Here is a 27,395-nt window from a genome sequence, read left to right as displayed (position 1 = left end):
TATGAAAAAATTCTTGAGCATTCCCAGACCCAAAGATAATCTCTCTTGGGCTTTTATGATACCTTAGGACACATCTTGCTAACAGATGCACAAAATAAATCAAGAAAGAACACAGATGCTCAAAGACACAGTTCAAGGCTATGGCAGCTTGATTCTGAGATGCTGAGTGGGCTCCTGGGGAGAGAGCTTGGCAGGGCCATCCTCACTGCTCTGGGTGCACACTGCTCTGTGATGACTTGCCACAAAACGAATGTAGAATGCTATCTTCGATTTTTGCCTTTTTTTTTTTTTTTAATAGTAGCAAAATCCTCTTTGGATTTCTTTCTGTTAGTTGAAAACTGGTACTAATAGAGGTCTTTTGTGAAAGTGAAATGGCTTAATGTGAATTTTTGAAAGGTGGGGCATATGTGCATGTATTTTTAAAAAGGTCATGAGAATGGGGTTTGAAGAGTTCAAGCCCTCTCTTTTCTTGCGATCCAATTCTACATGGTAAACAGCATTGATAATAACTTTGTTGGCTAAGAAAGTCAATGGCCAGTCTTTGCCAGAATCAATCATGCTTATCATATAAAGACTAAAATCTTTAAAATTAAGAGATACTTTAATCATGCTAAGTGTTTGACCAGTATTTTAAAAAACGCCCACAATTAACATTACCATATACTCCATATTGAAGTCAAGCTAAAATATGAATCTGACATTTAGGCATTAATTATTTTGAAAACATATAAGTACATGGGAAAGTTTAAAAATCCCACATTTTGCTATTTTTTCTAAGAATTTATTTTCTTTAATTTGTATTTTTTCATGAATGGAGGAAGGAAGTAATAAAACTATAGTTAACACACTTGATAATGGGTGTGTTGATAAGTTTGGAAAATTTTGGTCTTTTTGTTCATTTGTTTTCATTTAGTAAACATTTACTGTGTTCTAGCTCTCTGCTAGCTAGGTACTGTGTTAGCCAGTGGGGATACGATGGTGAATTGCACTTGATAGCATCCCCTTGATGTAGCCACAAAACAGACAATTCCAGGGGAAAACAATAGGTAAATGATTCAGGACACTATGAAATGAAGAAAATGAGCTTTTGTTGGACAAAAGCAGCAGTTAACATATGATGATCTGACACTGGAGTTAACGTATGATAATCTCATCTCCTTTCCATAGTGCCTTGGAGAAACTTTAAAAGGAGGAAACACCCTCTGTGATACTTCACATCTAGTCTAAGTGAACTCTCTCAATAAACAGCACCACTAGAATTTTTACCTAGGGTTGCCTGGACCCTCTAGGCAAAGAACGCCAAATACTCCTACTAAATTCCAAATAGGCGCAGGGAACAGGTAATAAAATAGTCCCTCTAGCTACGCGTTTAACATCACCCAGTGCATTCTTTAAAGGCCATGTGGACCCTTCAAACTGGGAATATGTTTATTCGGTGCTTTGTTTCTCTGTACCCCTCATCCCTGAAGCTAAGAGGGCTCAGTTGCTTCAGCTTTCACCAGCAAGAGATGCAACCCGAGCGGAAGGTAGGATGTGAATTTATTCTCTAAGGTTTGCACTTCAGTTTCCTTACTTGTGGGTTATAGATAAAATTATCCGTAAGTTATCGCTTAGGAATAAGCGGCCAAGTAGAGTTATGATTGTTTCATTCCTAAGTGTTGTGTCAGAAATAATTTCTGGTACTTCATAAACGCTGAATGAATAAATAGAAAGGGTTTAAAAACAAGGGTATGGAGCAGAGAAGCGCCGCGTAATTCGGATCCCCTATTTTACTTCGCCCACAGCTCAGTTTCAGGTGTCTAGATGTCGCGAGGAAGGAGCCCCGCGGCCCGCTCCAACAAAGGGCCCGCAGCGCGTGGTCCCCAGCGAACCCCAGGCTGCAGTGCGAAGCTTACCCCGGCTTCCTCGCCACTCCAACGCGGCCCCTGCGCTTCCCTCCCGGGCGGATTGGTGGCCTGCAAAGGGCACTGGGCGCCTTTAAATGCTAATGAGAGTCGTGCCCAACTCCGGAGCCAACTTTCCCCACCCTCTTCCCTCGCCCGCCCTTCCCTCCCGGGCCGGCGCGCCGCCTAGAAAAACTTGTGCGGGGCCATTTTTGGGGCAGTAAGATCGAGCGAGGAGCCCAAGACCGAGCGCGCAGCCCGAGAGCTCGAGCCGCCTCCGCCGCGAGACCCCACCTCGGCCGCCGCCGCCCGCGCCGCGAGATCCGCACCGGCCTCCCCGAGAGCGAGCCCCGGCCGCCGCGACCACCAGCCGCGCTAACCGCCGACCAACCGCCACCGAGGTGCCCGAGTGAGAGCAGAGGAGGCGGCATGAGCGAGGCGGGCGAGGCCACCAGCACCACCAGCACCACCACCCTCCCGCAGGCTCCGGCGGAGGCGGCCGCCGCGGCCCCCCAGGACCCCGCGCCCAAGAGCCCGGTGGGCAGCGGCGCGTCCCAGGCCACGGCCCCAGCGCCCGCCGCCCTTGTCGCAGGAAACCCCGGTGGGGACGCGGCCCCCGCAGCCACGGGCACCGCGGCCCCCGCCTCTTCAGCCCCCGCCGGCGGCGAAGACGCGGAGAAAAAAGTTCTCGGTGAGTCAGGCGGCGGAGGGTGGGGGCTGCTCCGAGTGGGGCCGGCGGCCGCGGGCGGCTGCGCACGTGCGGGCAGCTCCCGGCTGCATTTGCCAGCGGGGCGGCAGCGTGACAGTCGGGGTGCCCGGCGCCGGTGGCCGCAGCCCGCCCGCCCTGCAGAGGCTCCCGGGTGAGCGCGCGGCGCCCTGCGCTCCTGTGTGCCCCGTGCGCGCCTCTCCCGGTCCCGGGCCAGCAGGTTGGGGCTTCACTTTTGTCACCTAGGCGCGAGCACTGTCACACACTCCCGCAGTGGCGAATACCTCGGTCCAAAGAGGAAAAGAGCGACGGTCTGGGAGGGGGTACCCAGGGTAGGGATGGATGTGGATGTAAGGGAGGGACAGACACGTGGGACGGGGACTGTGGAGCCCTTGCTTGGGATCTGGGTGAGGGGAGGATTTCCCTCGGGGAAAAGTTGGGGAGAGGGGCACAGGGAGGGCAAGGTGGAGAGGCTTCTTGCTGAGAAGGCTCAGGTGTCTGTCCCGGATGCCCTTCCCACATGGGCACGGGAAAGACGCCATGCTTCTGGCGGCCACATGCCGGCTCGGAGGTGTTGCAATCCTCTCCGGGAAACTTAGGTCTTGATCCTATGTCCTCCCTCTGCCCGTTGCTGCAAGAAAACCATTCTGTGTTTGCCAGTCGCTTACGCGTTTTCTTCTCCCCGGACTGTGGGAATGCGCTTGGGGCAGCAGCTGAAAAAACTTCGTCGATAGGGTGGGTATGACGTTTGTTCAGAATTTCCTTATCTAGGGACTTGTAACTTAGCAAAACAGATGGGAAGATGAGACGTTCGGGTTGGTGGGGCACAGCAGTGGAAAGGGTTTGTGCGGTCATTGTTGGTTTTGTCGCTTATTCAGCCTTCTGGAGGCTGAACGAACTCCCAGTGCAAGGCTTTAAGCAGGTGGGTGGTGAATAAACTGAAGGGTGTGTGCTTATGTCATTCACTCTTTTTTAAAACAGGAAAGTTAGGAGTTGGTGTAGGATGCTTCAGAGCAATTTTCCAGTATTTTGGGGTGGGGCATGTTTGATCTCTCTGAGTCTTGCCTACCCAATTTCCTAGGAAGAAAATTGAAGGACTAAGGTGAAGAAAGTGTAATACAATTCCATGCCCCGCCTCCCCCCTCCCCCTCCCCCAGGCCCGTTTTCTTGTTCTTCCAGGGCTTTTACTCAGTTACTGGGGTACAACATGCTAAATGTAACCTGTGTAGGTTAAGAAACAAAATTGCCCTAGTTTTGCTGGACTGAAAGTTACTCCAGTCTAGTCACTGTTGTATTGAGATATTGTTTCCAACAAGTGTTTCTTGGAACATGTCCATGTACAATGTCTGAGAGAGACAACCTTGGGGTTATACAAAGCAGTGTTAAGGTATATTCTTAATATTCACAACTTGTTTTTATATACAGGAACGTTTGCAGGTTTTCACTTGATCCTTGCATCCTTTTGAATCTAAACTAAACTGCTGGATTTCAGATGGAAGCAGTTATCTTTAAAGATGAAAGGAACAGAGAAATTAATTGTTTTTTCTTAACCACCAACTTCTCTTAAGCCTCTACCACATCCCAGGTGATCATTCTGGAGGTTTTTCATGTTTCCATTGTAACTCCAACTCTTAAAATGAAGAACAGCCTTCCACATGACATTTCAGCACTGTTTGTCCCTGTCCAGTGTGTTCTGCCATCTCCTCTCCTTTGCCAGGCAAACACATGGGTGCCTAAAATGTGCCAGGCACAGTGCTGACTGAAATGGATTCTGGTTTTGGATTCTCTCATTCTACTTCCTGCATACAGTCTTTAACTTCAGTGGATAGCCAGCCATAGGCCAGAGAAAGTAGTTTACCTGAGTGAAAGAAAACTAATAAATATCCTGGAAGCCATATGGTCTTCCTCGGTACATGCCCCCCTCCCTGCCTTCTCTCTTTGGGTATGTGAAGTGAGTTTATGGTTATAAAACAAGAGGTGTGCATGGATGTTGGATCCCATGATGTTGGGAGTATTTGTGGAATTAGGACATTTAAAAAAACTACTTTGAGAAGTAAAAATGGCCTTCAGCTTGGATTGAAGTTAGATTTGAAAATTTCATCTTTTTTTCCCATAAACATTGCCTTTCTAATCAAGATCATTCCTTTGACAGTGTTAGACATTAAATACGAAAATGAATCAAACAGTTCCTGTCTTTATATTTTTCGAAGTCATTAATTTTTGGGCAAATGAAAGGAGGCACAAAAAGCCTATTATTTGAAATAATGTGTAACTTAAAAGCATATGATTTATCAAAAATGAGCCTCTTCTGTGTACAGTTAGATCTAATACATTTTTTTTTTCTTTGACCTGTTGCTCTAATTAGAATGCCCTAAAACTGAAGATTCCAATGGTTCAATCTCTGCATTGGAGAGATCTTTGTTACTTGGACATAGAGCTGGAGATTTCTCGTCAGTGGTGGGCTGAATGACTTTGGAGGCATAATGAGTTTTTTTTTCCTTTTCTTTGTTTCTTTGTTTCTTTCTTTCTTTTTTTTTTTTTTTTTTACAAAGAAAGCTGACATACTTCTTTAGGCAAATCAATATAGCAAAACTGGACAGCATTTGGCCCACAACAAAGCAAAGCACTAATTACTATTTTAGTCTTGAATTTAAAAACCAAATCCTTATTGTTTATCCTTGGAAATTATCAACTTTGTACCTCAGTGTAGATTGTTGTTACTTTCATTCTCTACTAAACTTTTTTTTAACCATACTCTTATTGTCATATTTCCTGTTTCATTGAGTCTTGATAACTGCTCTATGTATTTCCTGAACGTAGGCGTTTCCTAGACATTCTGAATTTAGCATTCACAGTTGATTCAAAGGAGTCTTCTCAAATCGTGCTTGAGGGCTGACAGATGAATCTCTGAAGGACAAGTTATATGACCATAGTATTTGTTTAGATTCTCTTGAATTCCGTTGAAGTCTGGTGTTGTACAGAAGCTGTCCTCATGATGGAAAGTGGAGGTAATCAGGTTAAAGAGGGGGATTTTGTAAAAAATGCTGAGTTTGACTCTCACCAACTGCAGAGAGTAGGGTAAACAATGAAACAGAAGCCCAAATTCATCACTCTGGTTTGGAAAGGCCTGTTACATCATGTCTCGGGGTGGTGAGTACAGACTGGGATTGAGACAGCATTGGTTCTATTATTACTCTTGACTCCTCTGATAGGCCCCCAGCTGGCAACTACACGAGATACTTTATATCTTTGTAGATTAGCTACAAAACAGTAGCTTTGTAGGAACTACGGGATTCACTTACTCAAGTTTGCTTTATATGGCAAAGCTTTATATGTCAAAATGTGAAAGTGCTGTGTTGGAGTCATTGGTACTTACTTTAACCTTGTTCATCGTCTGCCTTATCTTTCATTGTGACCTTCTTTTGCACTTAAAAATTTTTTTCAGCATTGGGGCGTCTGGGTGGTTCAGTGGGTTAAAGCCTCTCCCTTTGGCTTGGGTCATGCTCTCAGGGTACTGGGATCGAGCCCCTGCATCGGGCTCTCCACTCTGCGGGGAGCCTGCTTCTTCCCTTTCTCTCTGCCTGCCTCTCTGCCTACTTGTGATCTCTCTCTGTCAAATAAATAAATAAAATCTTTAAAAAATTTTTTTCAGCATTAAAACTTGGAGTTTTAAAACTTAGAGTATTTTTTGTTTGTTTTTTTCCCTTAAATAATGCTTTCCAGTTTTAATTCCTACGGAATTGTATAGACTTATGACCACTCTTTATCTTATGACTTTACTGAAAAGTTTAACGAGGAAGAGAGGTTTAGTCTTCTAAAAAGTGTTTTCCTGTGGTAGCTTCCCTTGCTCCATTTTCTTTTCCAAATATATTTTAGATTTAAGCCTTTAATGGTTTCCTCAGGTATGTTTAGGCTTTATATAATGCTATCAAGACCTTAGTGATATGAGCTTTATCTCTTTGTAGGTCAGATACTAATTTATCTGCTTAATCTTATTTTAGCCACCAAAGTCCTTGGCACTGTCAAATGGTTCAACGTCAGAAATGGATATGGATTTATAAATCGGTATGTGTGTATATCTCCATACATGTTTTAAATGCATGTTTACTTTATGGCACCAGGAGTTTATAAATCTTTACCATACTTTTTAAAAGGCTTATGTAAGTTTGTTTTGTTTTATTTTTAACTGATGTCTGGAGTAAGTTTTAAGATTTGTAAGTACTGTCAACATTCTCATTTGTAAGCTACTGGTGTTGAATATTAATTAAAATACATTTCCAGAATACTGATAAGTAACGTTTTATAAAATTCCATCATTAAAAGAAAAAAGGTGAGGGAGATAAATGAGAAACAGGTAGGGACTTAGGATAATTGGGACCATATCCATAACTTCACAGCTGGAGAAATGGAGTCTTAGACTGGTTAAGCAACTTTCCTAAGGTCACACAACTAGTGAGTAATTGAGCTGGATCTGTAACTCAGGTCTGGCCTGAGTCCTATGTAGAAAGTGTAGTGTTTTCTTTAAGTGATTGTAGCTTCTAACCACATAAAAACGAGAACACAGCTGTAGGCTGTTGGGAGTATGAGGCTATTTTACATGATATTGTCCTTTTTTTTTGCCCCTGCCCCCGCCCTTAAAAAATTCCTTAATTTCTTCCTTATCTGATTTGGTGGGGTGGGGGGTGAGTTAGGGCACGAAGGATGGAGGGGTGCTGTTTTAGGTTTCAGTGTAAGGAGAGCCTAGTTCACAGCTGTGCCCTGTCCTTTTAACTGTCTTACTTTGCTTTACTGGGAGGGAAATCGCAGGCTCTGATTACATTCCACGTGATTTAGGAGGAGATGCGAGGGAAGGGATGTTTCTGTAGAATCTGCACATTTGGATCTGAGCACTCTGGTAGTATGGAGGAGTAAGACAGGTATCTTGCAGGTTTGAAAGTTTTTCACAAGGGCTGATTCCAGGCATCTGAGTTAAGTTGAGAGATTAAACAAAAATTTATGTTGTCTTTTTGAAGTCTTGGAATCAAAACCCATAAAAACATATGTTCTTTTAAGTATTTCCATATACCTAGTACTTTTATTTGTGAATTTTTTGTCTCCCAACAGAAATGACACCAAAGAAGATGTATTTGTACATCAGGTAAGAAGAATAATAAATGTTATATTTGCTGTGTGAGGGGAGGGGTGTTTGTGATCTGCCCTTGTCTTTTTTCCAAAATGAAGTCCTATAAACTATTATTCTACTCTAAACTCTTACTGTGACTTTTATTTTTTTCAAGGGAGCCCATTTCCACATTTTTAAGATTGGCAGGTAAACTCTTCTATCCCACGATATTAACTGTTTTTAGTTTTTATGTTTGCAGTAATATTCAAATGGAGTAATAATCAGTGAAGACCAGTTTCTAATTTTAAAGCCTTTGAGGCCTTAACAAAGTTGTTTCCATGTTAGCATCTTATTTTGCTGACTTTGTGGTTCCTCAGTGTTTGGCTGGAACTGATCTGACTTTTGCCTGGGTGGGTCTTGGTTAAAGCCCTTCTACCCGAGGAACTCTGACTTGAGGTAAATAAAAGCACAGTGAAGCAGATGGTTAGAGTGTGTGTATCCAAGACATGAGAAAACTCCCCAATTCCCAGAATAGTCCTCACTCCTGTTAAAATGAGGCATGGTTGGGGCACCTGGGTGGCTCAGTGGGTTAAAACCTCTACCTTCAGCTCCGGTCATGATCCCAAGGTCCTGGGATCAAGCCCCGCATAGGGCTCTCTGCTCAGCAGGGAGCCTGCTTCCTCCTCTCTCTTTGCCTGCCTCTCTGCCTACTTGTGATCTCTCTCTGTCAAATAAATAAATAAAATCTTAAAAAAAAAAATGAGGCATGGTTAGCACATCTCCGGGTCAAAAGGTCCACATTCCTTTGGATTCAAAGGAAATGTAGAAAACGGGTAAAATATGGGAACCGCAGGCTTCTCTCCTACTGGTATCTTTGTCTGTCCTTACATTCCTGGCCTGGGATGCTATTTATTTCATCATGTATCCTGGACTTGTTTTATAATGTTGGTTCAAAGAAGATATGCCTCCCCTTGTTCTTTTTATATATTTAATTTTCAGTGACTTGTTTCAAATATGTGGGAGCTCTTAGCATATAACAGGAAGGTATAGAGCCAGGTACCAGCACGTGGACCTGCAGGGCTGTCAAGTGGCTGGTTTTCTGTTTTTGTTTCCTTCTGTTTGGTGTTGTGGGTGGCTTTGAGGTGGGTGTGGTGACGGGAGCTGGGGATATCTAAGATTAAGCTCTCTAGTTGTGGTTTCTCTTGTTTACATTTCTGCTTGACTGGATATGTATCAGTCGTACCTAGATAAGGTGAATAGATTTTGTTGTTGTTGAGATACAGTGACTTTTGAAATCATAACAGACTGAAAGTATTGCATTTAATACCTAGAAGCTAATAAACAGACTTTTTGGGTAAAGAACTCTTGTGTCTGGTGACTGCTGTAGTAGAAGGACCTCCCAAGTTTCTGTACTGGTGGCCAGCATCACTAGCCTGCAAGCATATGACCTGATTCCAGCCCCCATGAGGTTGTGTGTGAGTCACCTCGATGTGTTGAGGCCTGCCCAGTTTAACAGGAAAAAGGGAAGGAGCCGGCAGGGAGGGGCTGTTTTTGGAATGGCTGAATGTTCTAACCGCGGTACATGTATCCTGTCCTGAGCTGCCTTTCTTCCTCTGTGGGTGAGGTCTCTGCCCTATTGGCTCAATTTTTTCCCTCCTCCCTCCCACTCGAGTAAGGGAAGGGCTGGATTACACATGCCTAATCGCTTTATAAAATAAGGTTGACCTAGTTCCACAGAAACTCCGAGCCCCTTTAACTATTTAGAGATACCAGCTAAAGAAATGGAAATTCATTGCAGAATTGTTCTCTCCCCTCCACGGACCTGAGATAGGGAGAAAGGGAGGCCTTTTAACGCCGCATAACAGCTTCATGAACCTTTTAATGCATCATCAGGGAATATATGTGTAGGGATGAGTGAGAGATGAATGGTGTGATGGGGAAAATACTGAATAAATATTATACAGTACAGGGGTATGCATTTCCACCACCCACTCCCCCTATACTTTCCCCACCAGGCTGTATCTTTTAGGCATTCTGCTAAATCACTAACCAGGCTTGTGTCTTCGTATCCATAAAGTGGTGGGGGTGGGGGCGGGTGGGGGGGAAGGAAGAGGCCAGATTATGATGATTAGTAATGTTTCATTCTTGAGATAATTTTGTGTATTCTGTCAGAAAATGATCCCTTTCGCATTTTTAAATTCCTTTTTTCTATTCTTCATCATCCCTCCTTTCTTCATATGTTTTACAGTTCCTCTTGAAGTTAGCAGTATCCCTTGTTTGTAGAAACCTCTCTACCTGCAATATGTATTGTGTGTTCCTTAAGATTTCATCACAGCAACTACCCCACCCCCCGCCCCCAAATGATGGATGTTCAGTCTGAATCTTAGATGCTTAATAGTTTGAGGGAACTAATAGTATCCAGTATCACAATCGGGTTGTAACAGAAGTGTGTGGTAACTAAACACTCTGTTTAATCCATCTATCAAGAAAAATTTCAGAAGATAGCATGAATCCAGAAAATAATGTGTAACATAGTTTTATAATGGCCTTTGTTGGTTTTGGAGATCAGGTTAGTGGGAGAATAATTTTAAAAAGTAATTAATAATACACACAGAAAACTTGAAAGATGAAATCTGTGGCCAGTATTGATGTATACTTCATTTAGAATTTTATGTTCTCTTGACAGACTGCCATCAAGAAGAATAACCCACGGAAATATCTGCGCAGTGTAGGCGATGGAGAGACTGTAGAATTTGATGTGGTTGAAGGAGAGAAGGTGAGAAAATACTGTGGCTGGGTATCAGAGTGTGCAGGCCTGTGCTTTTCTTGCATAATAAATGGTGCCTCAGCTCCTTTTGAATTAACATTCCTTTGGATTTTTGACAGGAAGAAGTGACATTTAAGTAGAAAAAAATTTATTTTAAAGATTTTATTTATTTGACAGAGATCACAAGTAGGCAGAGGCAGCCAGAGAGAAGGGGGAGCGGAATGCAGGCTTCCTGCTGAGCGGAGAGCCCAATGTGGGGCTCAATCCCAGGACCCTGAGATCATAACCTGAGCTGAAGGCAGGGGCTTAACCCACTGAGTCACCCAGGTGCCCCTAAGTAGAAAATTTTTGATTATTGAATATCATTATAAATGTTCTTTGACTTGTTATAAAAGGGCATTTTAATTTCTCACTTAATAAATGATGAACCCTGTTCAGTTATGGAGGGAGAAGCTAATTTTTCAAAATTTAAAGGAAATATTTTGTTTTGCTACCAAATATATACTCAAGTGTAGATTAAAATTTAACTTTAATCTCTGTACTCAATATGGGCTCAAACTGACAGCCCCAAGATCAAGAGTTGCATGCTTTGCCAGCAGAAACAGCCAGGTACTCATAATTTTCATAGTATTCAAAATAGATAAAAGTTGCTTTGGGGAGAAAGATTTCTTTTTTATAAGTATAAAATTTTCATACTCTGATTTATAAGCACTTCTGCAGAAATAGTACACATTAAAGAATGCCTTATCCTCAATAAAAGAAGATTCAAAAAGTTATTTTAAAGATTTATTTATTTGAGAGAGAGTGTGTGTGTGTATACACAGAAGGAAAGGGAGAAGCAGACTCCCAGCTAAGCAGGGAGTCTGATAGGGAGTTCGATCCCAGGACCCTGGGATCATCAGATCATGACCTGAGCCAAAGGCAGACACTTAAGTGGCTGAGCCACCCCAGCACCCCAAGAAGATTCAAATTTTTAAAAAAGATTTCTTTATTTATTTGAGAGAAAGAGAGAGCGTGTGCATGCACACACCTGGGGCTGGGGGCAGGACAGGGAAGGGGAGGGAAAGAATCTCAAGCAAGAGACTCCCCACTTGAGTCTGGAGCCCGTTGTGGGGCTCGGTCTCATAACCCTGAGAGTGTGTCCTGAGCCCAAATCAAGAGTCAGACTCTTGACCAACTGAGCCACTCAGGCACCCCCAAAAAGATTCAAATTTAACGTAATCACTCTGTTTTCTCGTTGGCTTGGATTTTGGAAAGCCAGAAGCATCTCCGTAGACTGTGTAACAGTTTTGGTCAGATCAGGAACCATACGAGAAGCTAATGGATCATCTTGAAATGTATCTACAGAACTTTTTTTATACTGTTACATATTTGTTCCAATATTAGTAATGTCCTTTATGCTTTGTTTTTAATCAACAGTCTATTACAGATATCAGTAAAACAATCTAGAATCAGAAAATATTTTAAAACCATATGTGGGGGGGCTCCTGGGTAGCTCAGTGGGTTAAAGCCTGCCTTCTGCTCAGGTCATGATCCCAGGGTCCTGTATCAGGCCCCGTATCAGGCTCTCTGCTCGACAGGGAGCTTGCTTCCCTCTCTCTCTACCTGCCTCTCTGCCTACTTGTGATCTCTGTCTGTCCAAAAAAAAAAAAAATTTAAAAAAAAAACCCATATGTGGTATAACTGCCATGGTCGCTTGTGACAGCTGAATTAGAAACCGAGAGAATGACTAGTGAAGTACTGTGCAAGTGCTCTTTCCACTTACATGCACATCATTTTGTGGTCCACACTCTTAACAGCTCTCAAGCTGTTTTGCTGAAAGAGCAAAAGTTACTGCATTTAATAGAGAAATTAAATGATTTTTTTTACCAATGTGATCCCTAGGCTGTCTTGCAAATCTAGAGTTTCAAGTCATCCACCAGTGAATGCTGACCTGTAGTGATTTCTGTTACCTCACTGAATCCTTAAAACTGTGTTGCCAGGTTATTTTTACCATGTATGTTTTCAGAATGTGAGGTTTTACAAATTGATGTAGAGAGTGAAATAGACTGTTTTGAATTGCTTGTCTGAATTTTTTATGTTTTTGAAGCATTATTTTATCTGCCCATTTGAGAAGGAGAATGTTAAGTCTGTTTCAAGGATAATAAGGAGGGCTAAAGTGGCACTACATTTGTGGAAAACTATGTCTTGCTAAATCAAGGACCCTTTTCTGTTGCTGCCAAGATGGGAGAAGTTTCCCTCTCAAACACTCTGTGCTGAACAGAGCCATCTGAGCCCATGAATAGCTATTCTCCTAGTGCCTCTTAGAATCATACAGGTTTCACCATTTTTCTTTTTTTCCTTTTTTAAATAAATACCTTTTTTATTTGAGACAGAGAGAGAGAGAGCGCGCGAGAGCGCGCACGAGGCAGGGGGAGGGGCAGAGAGAGAGGGAGAAGTAGACTCCTCACTCAGGGCTGGATCCCAGGACTCTGGGATAACGACCTGAGCCGAAGGCAGACAACTTAACTAACTGACTGAGCCACCCAGGCGTCCGGTTTCAATATTATTCTAAGAAGATAATGTGTCAGTTATTTTCCTTTGAGCAACATTCTTCCTGGCCTGGCATTATTTCTTTTATAATCGTATTATATTTACCAGTTTATGTTCTTAAAGAGGTACATCCTGTCTTGAACTTAGTATGCCGAACAGGAAGGAAAAGTTGAGGTTGTGTGAGCAAAGAAACTACATTCTAATTAGTACACCAAGCACCTTGCTCACCTTTTTAATACCTGGGTGTATTTTACTGAGGTTCTGATAGGAATTGTGAGTATGTTCTGCCAGTCTTTAACATTCTGACTGTCCTAGGCTGTTTTTTTGGGAGGTTGGAGGGGGATGGTGTTCAGCATCTTTTAATTTTGAGGCCATCTTTGTTTATTTTCTTTCTTTCTTTCTTTTTTTTTTTTTTAAAGATTTTATTTATTTGACAGACAGAGATCACAAGCAGGCAGAGAGGCAGGCAGAGAGAGAGTGGAGGAAGCAGGCTCCCCGCTGAGCAGAGAGCCCGATGTGGGGCTCGATCCCAGGACCCCGGGACCATGACCTGAGCCGAAGGCAGAGGCTTTAACCCACTGAGCCACCCAGGCGCCCCCATCTTTGTTTATTTTCTTACTCAGGGTGCAGAAGCAGCCAATGTGACTGGACCAGATGGAGTTCCCGTGGAAGGGAGCCGTTATGCTGCTGATCGGCGCCGTTACAGACGCGGCTACTATGGCAGGCGCCGTGGACCTCCCCGTAATGTATGTTGTCTCTCCTCTTAAATGGTGATGAAAAAAATTTTCATGTCTGAAATTAAGTGTGCATCCTTGGAGCAGATAGATGTATCTTTTCTTGGAGGCACAAAATGATTTTTTTTTTTTTTTGGGTGGGAAAATTTTTTTTTTTAAAGATTTTATTTATTTATTTATTTGACAGAGAGAGATCACAAGTAGACAGAGAGGCAGGCAGAGAGAGAGAGAGCAAGGGAAGCAGGCTCCCTGCTAAGCAGAGAGCCCGATGCGGGACTCAGTCTCAGGACCCTGAGATCATGACCTGAGCTGAAGGCAGCAGCTTAACCCACTGAGCCACCCAGGCGCCCCTGGGTGGGAAATTTTTAATGTCCAGCATTTTTCCATAGCCAGAGGTCTCTTTGGATACCTGCCATGCAGAAGTTGTATCAGTTTGTACAAATTTGGCTGCAAGTAACAGACAATTATCTTTTAACAAGAAGGCTTAATTAAGATAAGCTGTGCCAGGGTTGTCCAAAGGGCTTTCTCTTTATTTGGCTCTTTTATCTGGCCAGAACCTAGTCATGTGGCATTTACTGGCAAAGGGGTATGGGATTTCCATGATTGGTACAAACCTGTTGTTCATCTCTTGGCACTAGCACTGTTGACCTCTAAGAAAATAAGTGTTTGGTTGGCAAGGGAGAATGACTGAATAGCTTGGGAATAGGCAAAAAAACTCTACTGACCACAGAAATACTAATTTGCTTTGACCAAGTAACTATTTTATTTAGCGTAGCATTTCCCCATTATTTTTAAGTGAAGAAGCAGTAAGTAATTCTCCAGATTTCTAGTTCTTTAGATTGGTACCAATCCAAGTGAAAGGCTTTACAACCAGTGTTGTCTGCAGCTTACCTTAGAAGGCTCTATTTAAAGTACTTTCAAGATCTGAAAAGAATCCCATTCGTTTGTACTCAATGAGGATCCCATTAGATTTGAGTTATTTTTGATGTTTTAAAAATTATGACGTGGGATTGGCACTACAGAATAAAACTGAAGATGCTTTGTGAGCACTAGATTGTGGCTGTGTATATTATCCAAGAAAAGCTTTTGGAAAATCTCACCAGAACAAAATGTCTGCAGAATGAGAATGATTTATCCCCATGCTTTGGTAGGTTTACATCTTTCTGCTTACCTTAATGCTTTCCCTCTTCATTCTGTCATCTTAACACCCTGCCCAAATTGGTTTTTATCAGACACTTGTTACTTAGTTTTCTGTTTCTGTTTTTTTTTTTTAATTTTATTTTACTGTTCTCTAGTTTTTTTTGTTCGTTTGTTTGTTTTACATTTTTAAATTCCAGTTAGTTAACATAGAGTGCTGCATAAGTTTCAGGTGTATAATACAGTTATTCAACACTTCGTACATCCCCAGTGCTAAACCCGACCAGTACCCTCCTTAATCACCATCACCTGTTTCACCCACCCATCGCCCCCATCCTCCTGCCTAGTTCTGTTATTTTCTTACACATATTTTGCTTATCCTATTCAATTTTTAGTAAAAACCCATGCAGGGGTAGAGATAGGTATGAGTTACTATAACATTCATTATATCGAGTTAACTCTGTCATGTTCATCAGATTCACAGAACTCTAGTTTTGATGGCAGTTGACCCTTGGATAACAAGTGTTTGAATTGTGTGGGTCCACTTATCTGCCAACTTTTTTGGTGAATACAGTACAGTAATGTAAATGTATTTCCCTTATGATTTTCTTAAAAATACTACTTATTCTTACTTTGCTGTAAGAATACAGTATATCATATATATATCCATATAAAGTGGGTATTAATTGACTCTGTTATCATTAGGCTTCCAGGCAACCATAGGCCTTTAGTTAAGTTTTGGGGAAGTTAAAAGTTTTGGGGTTTTTGACTGCATGGGGTTGGCACCCCTAACCTTCACAATGTTCAAGGGCCAACTGTATTTGGATTAGTAGGTTAATTCAGAAGTAAAAATGATAGACAAACTTTTTAGTGAGAAATTTTTGTTTTCTTTCTTTCTTTCTTTTTTTAAGATTTTATTTATTTATTTGTCAGAGAGCAAGAGCCCAAGCAGGGGGAGTGGCAGGCAGAGGGAGAAGCAGGCTCCCTGCTGAGCAAGGTGCCAGATGTGAGGCTCTCTCCCAGGACCTGGTGATCGTGCCCTGAGCCGATGGCAGCCGCTGAACCGACTGAGCCACCAGGCATCCCAAGAAATTTTTCTTCAAAGATTTTTCTCCTTAGCTGGAAAGAACGTGTTTGGCAATGGCAGTGCCATTATTCTTATTTTATAAAACTCTTAATGAAAGATTTGGCTATAATAAATAATGATTTATGCAGTCTCACACTGAACTATTTTGGTGTATATTTTCTATGCTAGTATGTTTTTATATAGCTGGGCATTGTGTCTGATACAGGTTTTACGAAGTGTAGAGTGGCTTGATTTTTCTGACATTAGACTATAGTTGAGACTTTTCCTCTTTGGGAATTTAGTTGCCCATGTGGTGGTTCTGGAGGGTTCTAAATCTTAAAGAAATGGGTCATTATTTTGTTAGTTTTTAATTTATCCATTTTTGAAAACTATAGTTAAGTTTCTCTTGACTACCTTTGGCTTTTGCATATCTTTATCCTTTAAGATTTGAGGTAAATTCTTTGAGGGATGTTTGGCTGTTTGTTTTTAAATATAAAACATTAGTATTTGATACGGTAGCTTAAATAATGGGAAAAAAATATAAGGTCTAGTTTCCTTTTTTAATAAGGTTTATATATAGAAACTGCCCATATCTGTTACTACTATAAAAGTACAATTAAAACTTTATTACAAACACATGAGAATCATGCCATAAGTCAGTGGTTCTCAAACTTTTTGGTTTTTAGACCCATTTATATGCTTAAATGTTATGGACAATCCCAGAGTTTTTGTTTATGTGTGTTTATATGTATCAATATTATATTAGCAATTAGAGCAGCTATTTAAAAGATATTTAATTGATTTAAACTCATTACACATAAATATAAATAACATTTTTAATGAAAACTGTTCTTAAATTGAGTAAGAAGCGTGATGTTGCTTATATTTTTGCAAATCTCTGATATTTGGTTTAATAGAAGCCAGCTGGATTTTCATATCTCGTTCTGCATTTAGTCAGCTAAGAGGTTTTATGTCATTGTAGCTTTTTGGCACCCCTCCACATACCCATGAGAGAATAAGAGGGGAAAAGGCAAATAGTGTCTTAGTAGTGTTATGAGAATGTTTGAATTCAGTGCCTGTCTCCCACTTGGGAAGGTTTCGAGACCCTGTGCACACTTTGAGAACTGCTGTGGGATGGTTAGACTCTTAGGACAAACCTATTGAGAACACCACAAAGTACTTTATTTTTTCTTGCTTTGTCCTGACTTCACCCCAGTGGATGGCAAATGTTGGGAAATACTCATTTGGCAGAGCTAATTAGTACCAACCTTGTAGTTGTTTTTTGGGGGGTGGTTGGTCAACAGATCGTCTGTGACCAATTCTAATTAGATGACTGCTAAATTCATTATAGATTGCTCTCGCTTCTCTGCTGCTTGGTATTTTATCTGCACAGACCTGCTTTGATCTCAATGTTGTTTATCCCCGGTAATCCCATGAAAACCTGGGTTAAATGCATTCTGCCTGTGTAATAGAAGGAATTATTCTTTTGGGGGGGGGATTTTTTTTTTTTCTTTTGGTGATACTCAACCTAAGTGGTATTCTGTGGTTCTGTCCTTGCCGAAACTTCTTCTGAATCTCTGTTTCTTTGCTTGCTAGTACGCTGGGGAGGAGGAGGAGGAAGGGAGCGGCAGCAGTGAAGGATTTGAGCCCCCTGCCACTGACGGGCAGTTCTCTGGGGCCCGGAGTCAGCTGCGCCGCCCCCAGTATCGCCCTCAGTACCGGAGGCGATTCCCGCCTTACCACGTGGGACAGACCTTTGACCGTCGCTCACGGGTCTTTCCCCATCCCAACAGAATGCAGGTAAAATGCACCTGGGACTTGTCTTCAGCAGTCCTCACCCCTCCGTCCTTCCTCTGCCTCCTCTTCCTCCTCCTCCTCCAACGTCAGCCGCCGGGAATCAAACCTTGCCTGTGGCTTCCTGATGCTGCAGAAGCTGGGGCAAGGCCTTTAGTGTACGTTTCCAGAGCAGCCAGGCTAGTAATGGTACCACAAGCATAGCCACGGGAGCCATGCCTGTACTTGGGCAGCCTGGTGAATAGCGTGTAGTTTAAAGTTAGAGACATAGATGGGAATGCATTAAGAGCTTGAACTCTGAAGTCGGCAGACCTGGATTGGAGTCTTGTCTCTGCTGTGAGAATCTGTGAGCTTTCAAGAAAACCAGTTTAATCCTCATCCATTAAATGGGGGTTAATAAGGTACCTCTTCCATGGATTTATGATGATTAAATCAAGGGTAAAGATTTTAGTGCACTGCCTCAGGATAGATAAAATCTCTAAATAAATATTAATATTGTGAGATGGCATTGATTATTAAGAAAACCTAATGTAGACGTGGAGATTGTTGATTAGTTATTGATTCTCCTTTTTTTACTGAAAAATACTGGTACAGCTATTGTGAACTTGACCTATAATTAATAAACTTGTACCAATTTCACAGTCCCCAGGAAGTTTGGAAGACTTGGGATAGGATATCATTTTTGCTATCACTCACTATAACGTCTTCCTCTTCGTGTCCTTGTTTTTTGTTTTCTGTTTTTCCACTAAGTGTTTTGACTGAACACTATGTTCAGTCTGTTCTTTGCTACCCATCTCCTATCCCATCACGCATGACTGTGTTCTTTCTACATTGCTTCTTGTTATTTCCCTTCCACTCTTTAACAGCTGTCCCTGACGAATGTGCTAAAAATAACGAGTAGACTTGCATATATGGAGAGATTGGGTCCACGAGGCATAGTAGGTTTCTTTAGAGCAGCACCCAGGGCTTCTAGGAAATGAGAACAGGAAGAGTCAGTGAGATTGTAATACACATTTATTTTTAGGGCATTAGTTGTACTTTCCTGAAATAATCTTTCTTAGTATTTAGCACGTCCGTATGTGTCATTTTTTTTTTAGAACATGCTGGTTCTTTTTTCTGTGTTTTTAAAATAAATCATATTTCATCTTAGGAATTGAAGATTGAGAGCAAAATGATTCTTCAGTGCTAGGGGGAGCAGCATTTGCACAAGCTGGCTGAAAACGAATTTTGAGAAATGTATGCTTATTCTGATAATTGCATGGAGTTGTTTTAACTTGAGCTGAACCTCTCATCCATTCCATATATGAAATAAAGACTGTGCTTAGATTCCTTTAACATCTTTTCCTTAACAGTCTTTCTAATACTAATCTGCTTAAGGCAATCAGCAGCATCAGATGAAAATCCCTAAAACTCTTCCATACAGCTAGGCTACCTCCAGGCTGTTAGTGTAATGGCTTAAAAGTGTAGAGAGATCTCTAGGGTGTTAAAATTCTTGAGGTCAGGTAGAAAAGTGTTTGCAAACATTTTCTACTACATAAATACTGAAATTTATTGGATGCAACAGGGAAAAATGATAATATACAGGACAATAGTGTTTCCCTTATGTACAAAGGACATATATAGCATGATACATCAGTGACCAAATGACTTCTGTTTTTTTAAAGATAATATTCTAGCTTGATTTTAATTTAATTTGCACTTGGAAGTTAAGTAGAACTGGTTACTGAGCGAAGAGCAGCTATTTGTGGTCTTTGAGAAAAGAAGTGTATGAGGAAAGGGCATATAAATTATTTGGCCTTGACCAGGTGACAGATGTTTGAAATCAGTGCTCATTCAGTCTTCCCTGTAGCTTTATAAAATTGGCAGTGGTTTCCATATTTTTTATTGGTGGTGTTACAAATGAAGAGATTTGAGTATTTTTTAAAACTGGCAACTTTTACTTAAGGTTGCGTGGGCAAGAAGTTGTAGAGCTTGATTTAAACTCAGTTTCTGCTGATGCTCTTCCCATCTTACCATTCTAGTAAATTCTAATCCTTCATACATGTTAATTGCTGCTGCTTTTTTTTGTGAATTAGAGTTCCTGGGGGAGAAGCAGCTTGGCTTGTTAAGAGCACTACAGGGAGGCTTGTGTGGTTAGGACCGCTGTGAGGGAGGCTGCAGGGGGTGGCTGGGAGGGGAGATTAGGGTAGTGTTTTAGAGCAGCTCCAGCCTGCCAGGTAGACTGGTGAGGACTGCTGACCTGCTCTAGATGTGACAAAAAGCCAGTAAAGGGATATAAGCAGGGAAGACACATATTTAAGAGCTCATGGGACTATTTGTGGAAGCTAGACCACAGGAGGCGGGAGTGGAAGTAGGGAGGCCAGCTGCTGTAATCTCCCCGTGCTGAGCTGGTCACGGCATGGATAGGAATGCTAGCGGTGGAGGTGTGCTAAGGGGCCAGGTTTAGAAAATGTTTTAAACCCAGAAGCGACGGCATTTGATAATGGAGTGAATGTGTGTTGTGAAGAGTAAAGGATACCTCTGTGGCTTTTGATTTAAACAAATAGAGTTAAGACCGAAGAAAGATCAGGTTTGGAGGAAAGGTAGAATTCACCTAGAGATCTCCCCTACCATTCCTTCTCCGTATTAGTTTTCCCTGGAGATGTGAAGTAGGCAGAAAAGGAAAGCACAGTCAAGAGGGATAACGTGGCTTAAGTTAGGAAGGTGTCATTTTAGATTAGGTGTTTGTCAGAGCCTTTGGGGTCATAAATGAAGGGAGGGAATGAGTCTTTCAGGTATTGGGAAAGGCTGGGATTGGCAGGGACAGAGGCCTAAGGGAGTCCAGGAGTTGTGGGGGGACTTGGTAGAACTTCAGAGTCATAAGGACTTATTAAAAGGCCTGGCCTGGGATGGTATTAACTATCAAATGAGTGTTGGTTGAAAATTGATCCTTGGACTGAGTCCTGGGGCACACTGACAAGGCAAGATGAGGAAGATGAAGAAGAACCAGATAGGGAGAACATATTTCAAGGAGGAAATGCTGTGTTAAATGCTGTTAAGCATAGGAAGTTGGGCTGAGAATTGATTACTGGGTTTGGTAACTTGGAGGTTAGTGGTCTGGTAAGAGCAAAAGTCTGGTTAGAATGCATTGAAGAGTACAGAGGCTGAGGAAGAAAAGATATTAGATTGTCCCTTGAGGTTTCTGTGGCGGTAGCGTTAATGGTTTTCTTCTATGTGTGTGTCTGTAGAGGAACTCAAGTGGGGCAGCAGCTGGAGGAGGATATGGGATCACGGCAAGGTTTTGTTTGCTTTTTGTTTTGACATTTAGTGAATTCTTTCCTGGCCTCCCTAACCCTTCTCTCCCCGACCGCTTACTCCTAAAGCCATTATAGAGGGGCGAGTCAAATGTGCTCTACATTGACATCCCCGCACACACATGTATAGATGTGCAGCTCATACTGTGTATGTATCGGTATATATTACCATGTGTGTGTCCCTTGTTTCTGTCTACGGGGATGGCCTGAAAACACAGACTCCTTAATAACACTGAGCGTACCTGATCTCTATTTTTTCATTTCTAAGTACCATGCTCCAATAAAAAGAAGCTCTCTTGGAGAAATGGCTGATTTCAGAGCTGGGCCAGAGAAAGTACAATATGAGCCCGGAACATCTTGTTGTGCCAAAAAGCAAGAAAGTACTCAAAGAATGTTGGAGACATGTCAGAGGGACATGAGCCAGCTTGAAAGGCTTCCCATTGGCCAGTAATGATAGTAACAGATATAACTCATTGAATAAAATAGAAAACCTTGAGCCTATACAGATAGAAATACATAAATGAATATGTTGAGGATTTGATGAGGAGGGAAGTACTTACAGACTTTGAAAGTACTTCTCCAAATCCTCATTAAGGACAAAGAGAGAAAGAGTAAATTTACCACGAAGTAGCCTTGGCAGATACGACCTTAACTACTTCTGAAAATGAACATTGTCAGTAACGGTACAAATTGAAACCATATGGCTTCCAGCAGAATGCAGTGAGAAGAATGCTCTATGACTTCTGTGGCTTCTCTGCCAAAGATGCACAAGCTAAATCATGAGGAAACACCAAACAGCCCCATATTGAATAAAATAACTGGCCTGTAATCTTTAAAAGTGTCAAGGTCATGAAAACCAAGTAAAAATGGAAGAACTGTTCCAGGCAAAGAGACAGCTAAATTCATTGCATGTCCTGCGTGGGTCTTTTTTGCTGTCAAGGATGTTATTGGAACAACTCATGAAGCTTGAATGGGGCCTGGGGATTAGGTTCTGTCCTTCCAACTTTTCTGTAAGTTTGTGATTATTTTTTTAAGCATTGCCAAGTATGGGTGCTATTTTCAGCCTGTTTTGTGTGCCTGGATAAAATGAGGGTGTAGAGAAGAGGGAAAATTATACAGTGAAGGGGAGGAGGGATAGCGAGTCAGAGTGTTCGAGGTAAGAGAGGAGTTGGCTTTGGACCTCAGCATGGACCAGTCACCCAGGGTTGGGAGAGAGGAGAAAATTACAGCGAACGCAGGTTTGTGGGCAGATTGGAGAATGAAAGAATGTGGAAATTCTTTGCCAGCTGCTTCTCTTTTCTTAGTGAAATATGGAGCAGGAAGGGTTGTTAGTGTGGAGGAAAAGCAAGTTGAGATGTGGGTGTATTATAAAGAATTCCAGAGATGTCTCTTGGGTTTTGTTACTAGTTTTTAGTCATTCCTTTCTCTGGGAGTTCCACAGTAAACTAATTTTATATCCCCAACCTAAAATAAATTTACCATCAAGAAAGTGTAATTTTATTATTTTTTAAAGGGTATACTTAAATAACACAACGAGATGAAAGGAGGAAATCAGAGGTGAAGGTGTAGTTAAGAGGTGTGGGAAAACCTTTGAACATAGAAACCATGAATGGTTGAAGGGTACCCTGTTCATAGAATCAGTGGGTCTGAATTGAAAAATGGAAAAGGTTCTCATAGGTCAAATGTGGCGTATCATTGTCTTTCCTTTTATAATGTAGAGGGTTTTTTTGGTAAGAGATGAATGGGGCACTTCAAAACGTTAAGTTAGTATTATAAAGTAAGGTGATCTGTGATAGGCAAAGGACTGTTCTAGTGGAAATAAGTTTTTCTTTGCTATCATTCATGAAGATCTAAATCAGTAAACAGTTCACTGGTAAAGTTGATGGTTCTTGGCTTTATAATGAAGCCTCTTTTTACTTAAAAAAAAAATTCTGAATTGACTGGAGGCTCTATGTCTCTTATATCTGGTAGTATGACATTCATTTTCAGCTCTCACTGCCTTCTTGTAGGCTGGTGAGGTTGGAGAGATGAAGGAGGGAGTCCCAGAGGGGGCACAGCTTCAGGGACCGGTTCATCGAAATCCAACTTACCGCCCGAGATACCGGAGGTATGTGACCTTTTTCACTAACGCCCAGTTGAAGCACTTGTGAGTACGGTGGATGAGAGTGTTGTGGGTCTGTTTTATGGATCTCCTATATATATAGAAGAAGTGGCTGCATCCTAACTTTTGGGAGAACTCTGCAATAAGCTTTCAGATGGGCCGTGGGACATTTCCCCCTAATCTAACAAAGTATTTAGGTGCCTCTGTACCAAATGTTATTTGTATTTGTTAACCTTCATTGCTTCTTGGCCTTTTGGCTAAGATTAAGTGTCATTTGTTAACTTTCATGTGGTATGAATTAATACTTAATTTTTTATTACATTTAATGATATAAGCAGTAAATTAATTGATGGGTGATTACTGGTAGAGCTACAAATGGAGGAAGGAGTGCATGCCAGGAAAGTATTTGGGATGTTGAATTCAGATAACCAAGGCAGTGTAGGTATTAAGTCAGGCTACAGATCAGATTGTGTTTAAATTCCCATCTTGCTGGCAATTAGGACCTGTGTCTCCTTTCGAGATTCCTGGACACTTCAGACTTATACCAGGTCTCTTAAGATGGAGATTTAAGAATATGTTACAATTTTTAAAAGTACGAATGAATCTCAGATAAAGGTACCTGGTATATAGTAAGCCCTCAGTGAGCACGAGACATTGTTACTACCAGTGATGTTCATATTAGTGAAGGAGTAGGTTGTGCTTTATCCCTTGTGAAGACTGAGTTGGGCTAGACTCCTTAAGATCCTTGTAAAGCTCTTTATATCAGAAGCCTTCCTGTTCCTCTCCCTGGTCCTTGATGTGAGTGAAAAAAGTGGACCTTCACTCCTGATCGACATTGACACCATCTTGAGGTTTGGCAATATGGGTTTATTGAAAGGAGAGTAAGTCTGTCATTTTGAGATAGGATTTGTACCACTGTGTGTCCTTTTTCCTTGCAAGATTCATTCCAGTTTTAGAATAATCAACTCCTAATGATTAATTACTAAGGACTTTCAAAAATAAGAGACTTAATGGAGGTGTCTTAAGGAAAACAGAAAGGAGACAGTGGTAATGTCGGCTCCAGCTCTGTTGATCCCTGGCTGTGTGTGATCTTGTGAAAATTCCATTTGACCTTTGTCGACCTATAAAAAGCAGCATTCCTTAGGGTTCAACCAAATACTTGCCCTCTCTACACTACTCTTGGTATTCTTACCATAAATCCAGTTTCAACTGCATTGAATCCACCTGGATTCAGTTGGCATTGAAATGAAATATTTAACACCAAATCATCCAGACCAGGGTCTGGCACATGGTCATATGAGTTTTCCTCCATGTGTAATCCCCGTAGCTTCCACTAAAGTATTCAAGGAGGGCAGATACCAGACACCACTTTTCTTTATAAATCTTCTTGTCCTTGGGGCCTGGCCAGTGCCTGGTGGGGTCCTGGTGTATGTCCAGTGTAGCTTTGGTCACTACAAATCGGTATTCAGAAGAAAAGGGAAAATAGTGGAAAAACAGGTTTTTTTCACAAAACTCTCGATTCTGTTTGCTGCATTAGCCTGTGTGTAATTCTTGCAATGAATACTGAATCATTGACTTAATCTTTTTTTTTTTTTTTTAAAGATTTTATTTATTTGACAGAGATCACAAGTAAGCAGAGAGGCAGGCAGAGAGAGGGTGAGCAGAGAGCCCAATGTGGGGCTCGATCCCAGGACCCTGAGATCATGACCTGAGCGGAAGGCAGAGGCTTTAACCCACTGAGCCACCCAGGCGCCCCTCATTGACTTAATCTTAATTTAATCTTAAAAAATAAAGATTGTACTCAAGACCCCCTATCCTTCGCACCTGTGCTCTTTTCCGTTTGTGTTTTCTGCTGTAGAGGCCCTCCTCGGCCCCGACCTGCCCCAGCTGTTGGCGAGGCTGAAGACAAGGAGAACCAACAAGCAGCCAATGGGCCAAACCAGCCATCTGTTCGCCGTGGATACCGACGCCCATACAACTACCGGCGTCGCCCCCGTCCTCCTAATGCTCCTTCCCAAGATGGCAAAGAGGTAGATTGAGACAGCCGGAAGGGGTGGTGCCAGGTCGTCCTTAATCGTGTCAGACCCTATTTTGTCTTCCAGCCTAACAGTGGTTTCATAACCTGGTAACTGATGATTAGCATTTTTTATAAAATGTTATTTCTAATAACATTTATAGGAATTTCATATCCAGCACTCTATATATCTCATATAGATGATAATATATTGTTAATATATAATATTTTGCTTAAACCTATATCTATATAATATGTTATGGAGAGAGAATGGCCTGTACATAACACAAACAAAATATTTGAATTCGGCTAATTAACATTCTCTGAAAGAATTATGCATATGAATGGAGATTCAGAATTAGCATGTTTAGGGCCCTCTACAAAGGACAGCATTTAGGGAGGAGCCTTTCTAAGTATGGATTGAAAACAGTTGGGTATCAGGGACTTTTTGTTGTGGACAGTGGTGGTGCTCTGTTGTCATTTATGGGCCTTTCTTCTGTGGTACTGGTTTTTGACTCCTACTTAAGAACAGTTAATTTTGCATGGTGATTTACCCTCATAAGCAGCAAGATGCCAACTTTTGAGACCTTTTAGTCTTAAACTTTGTCATTGGACAAATTGTCCAATTGTCATGTGGACAGATTGATTCCTGACCTGTGGTTTTGTTTTGTGTTTGAGACCAAGGCAGGCGAAGCGCCGTCTGAGAACCCCGCTCCAGCCACCGAGCAGAGCAGTGCTGAGTGATGCCAGGCTCCCCAAGCACCTTCACCATCACCAGGTAGGAGCCCCCAGGCTTCTGGCCTGGACCAGCTCTGTGGCTCCTCTGGGCCCACCTTTTGTCTCCTTGAGGGTTCTGGAGAAAGGATTTGTAGTGGTTAAATACGGGATTTGACCTTAATTTGCTAGGCCCTTGGGGGTGTTAACATTCTGAGAGTTAGTGAGAATAAATATATATATATATATATATATATATATATATATATATATATATATATATATATATATATGACAATTTTTAATACTAATACCTCTTAAGAAAACTTTGGAAGTTTTACCTTTGTGACACCTACTGGCCAGTTTGAACGAGACTGATTTGCAGAATAAACGTAGAGTGTTTTCTTCCTTCTCTTTCATAACCAACAATTTATTTTGAGGCTGTGCAGTAGACTGTGTGAGGGTCGGGGTTTCTGTACTCTATACAGGATCTCCTACGCATTTGCTGGATGCTACCGGGTGGTTTGTTTATCTGCTACCTCGGCAGAGTGGTTTTTTTATCCTTTACCTCGGCAGTGTCTGCTGCTGATAAAACAGGGTGCCAGCTAGATTTACTATGGTTCTGTCGAGATTTAGCCAGAGAACAGGTACGAAGGGCTTGAATAGGGCGTGGTAAAGCGCAGCCTCTGGGTGAAGGTCAATTTGCATCATAAAGATCTTCTGCTTTCCTGTTTTCCTGGTGAAGACCTTGGAAACTTTATGTAGCGAGAAATATAACTGGAAAGACTAACCCAATTGTGAAGCCACTCTTAAAGGAATTTAGAAGCCGTAATAGTAGTTCTCAGTCTGGGTTTTTTAACCTGGTAAGTCCTGGGACTTAAATTTTGAGTATTTCTTGGTTGTTGCCCTTTTCATTAAATAAAGAATTAGTTTTTAGTTAAAAGAGATTGTTAAACTCGTAACGTTGTGTCAGACATTTGTTATGCTGGATTTGTTGTATTTTCTCTCTAGGTTCTGTTGGCAGTGTATCAGAATTAAGGTCCCTATTTAAATTTGCTTGCATTAACTGACTTAGAACTGTGTTTCCATCATTTGGCTGCATACTCTTACTTAGTAACATTATTTCTAGGTCTTCTAAGGAAATAATCGAAAATATAGGGAAACAAATATTTCTACTCCCTGTAACCGAACCTTGGGAAAGGGCTCCGTTTGGGGGTACATTCATGTTAGGAAATACTATGCAGCCACTAAAATGATTATGAAGAATTGGTGATACTGTAGAATCATTTATTTGAAAAAGCTTCATTTTGGTAATTTTCTCTTAAATAATTTTATAAAAATATTACTACCATGTGCTGAATGTTCTGGTTTATAAAAATTTTTACTAAATGTATACTTTACAAGTCTATAAATGCAAGGATAGATTCCGTTTAGAGCTTCTGAAACACTGTTTTTTGAATTACATTTTGCCTTTTTATTCTTGAACTTTTGGTCATTTTGTCACTCTTGGTTTTAATTTTTTTCCAGGTGACCTAAAGAATTAATGACCATTA

The 27,395-nt window shown here is 41.5% G+C and overlaps 1 protein-coding gene across 2 annotated transcripts; it reads left to right on the top strand.

Annotated features, from left to right (window-relative positions):
- The first annotated feature begins 2,098 nt into the window (after positions 1 to 2,098).
- On the top strand, positions 2,099 to 27,395 carry YBX3 (Y-box binding protein 3). Of its 2 annotated transcripts, XM_032347313.1 has the most exons (10): positions 2,099 to 2,574; positions 6,591 to 6,654; positions 7,693 to 7,726; positions 10,377 to 10,466; positions 13,613 to 13,735; positions 17,523 to 17,726; positions 23,023 to 23,120; positions 24,973 to 25,144; positions 25,807 to 25,906; positions 27,370 to 27,395. In XM_032347313.1, the coding sequence occupies exons 1-9, from the start codon at positions 2,313 to 2,315 to the stop codon at positions 25,870 to 25,872; spliced, it is 1,113 nt and encodes a 370-aa protein (XP_032203204.1). In that variant the 5' UTR covers positions 2,099 to 2,312; the 3' UTR covers positions 25,873 to 25,906; positions 27,370 to 27,395. The 2 variants fall into 2 exon arrangements, with proteins under 2 accessions (XP_032203204.1, XP_032203206.1); XM_032347315.1 differs by lacking the exon at positions 17,523 to 17,726 and having other exon boundaries at positions 2,102 to 2,574.

This window comes from Mustela erminea, chromosome 6 (assembly GCF_009829155.1).
Source record: "Mustela erminea isolate mMusErm1 chromosome 6, mMusErm1.Pri, whole genome shotgun sequence".
Lineage (NCBI taxonomy): Eukaryota > Metazoa > Chordata > Mammalia > Carnivora > Mustelidae > Mustela > Mustela erminea.
Note: the sequence above shows the minus strand (reverse complement) of the source record. Positions and strands in the feature narration are given on the sequence as shown.

Coding starts and splice junctions, on each gene's coding strand:
- YBX3 (XM_032347313.1), top strand. CDS start 2,313: ATGAGCGAGGCGGGCGAGGCCACCAGCACCACCAGCACCACCACCCTC. Junction 2,575..6,590: donor CGCGGAGAAAAAAGTTCTCG/GTGAGTCAGGCG, acceptor ATCTTATTTTAG/CCACCAAAGTCCTTGGCACT. Junction 17,727..23,022: donor CCCATCCCAACAGAATGCAG/GTAAAATGCACC, acceptor GCCTTCTTGTAG/GCTGGTGAGGTTGGAGAGAT.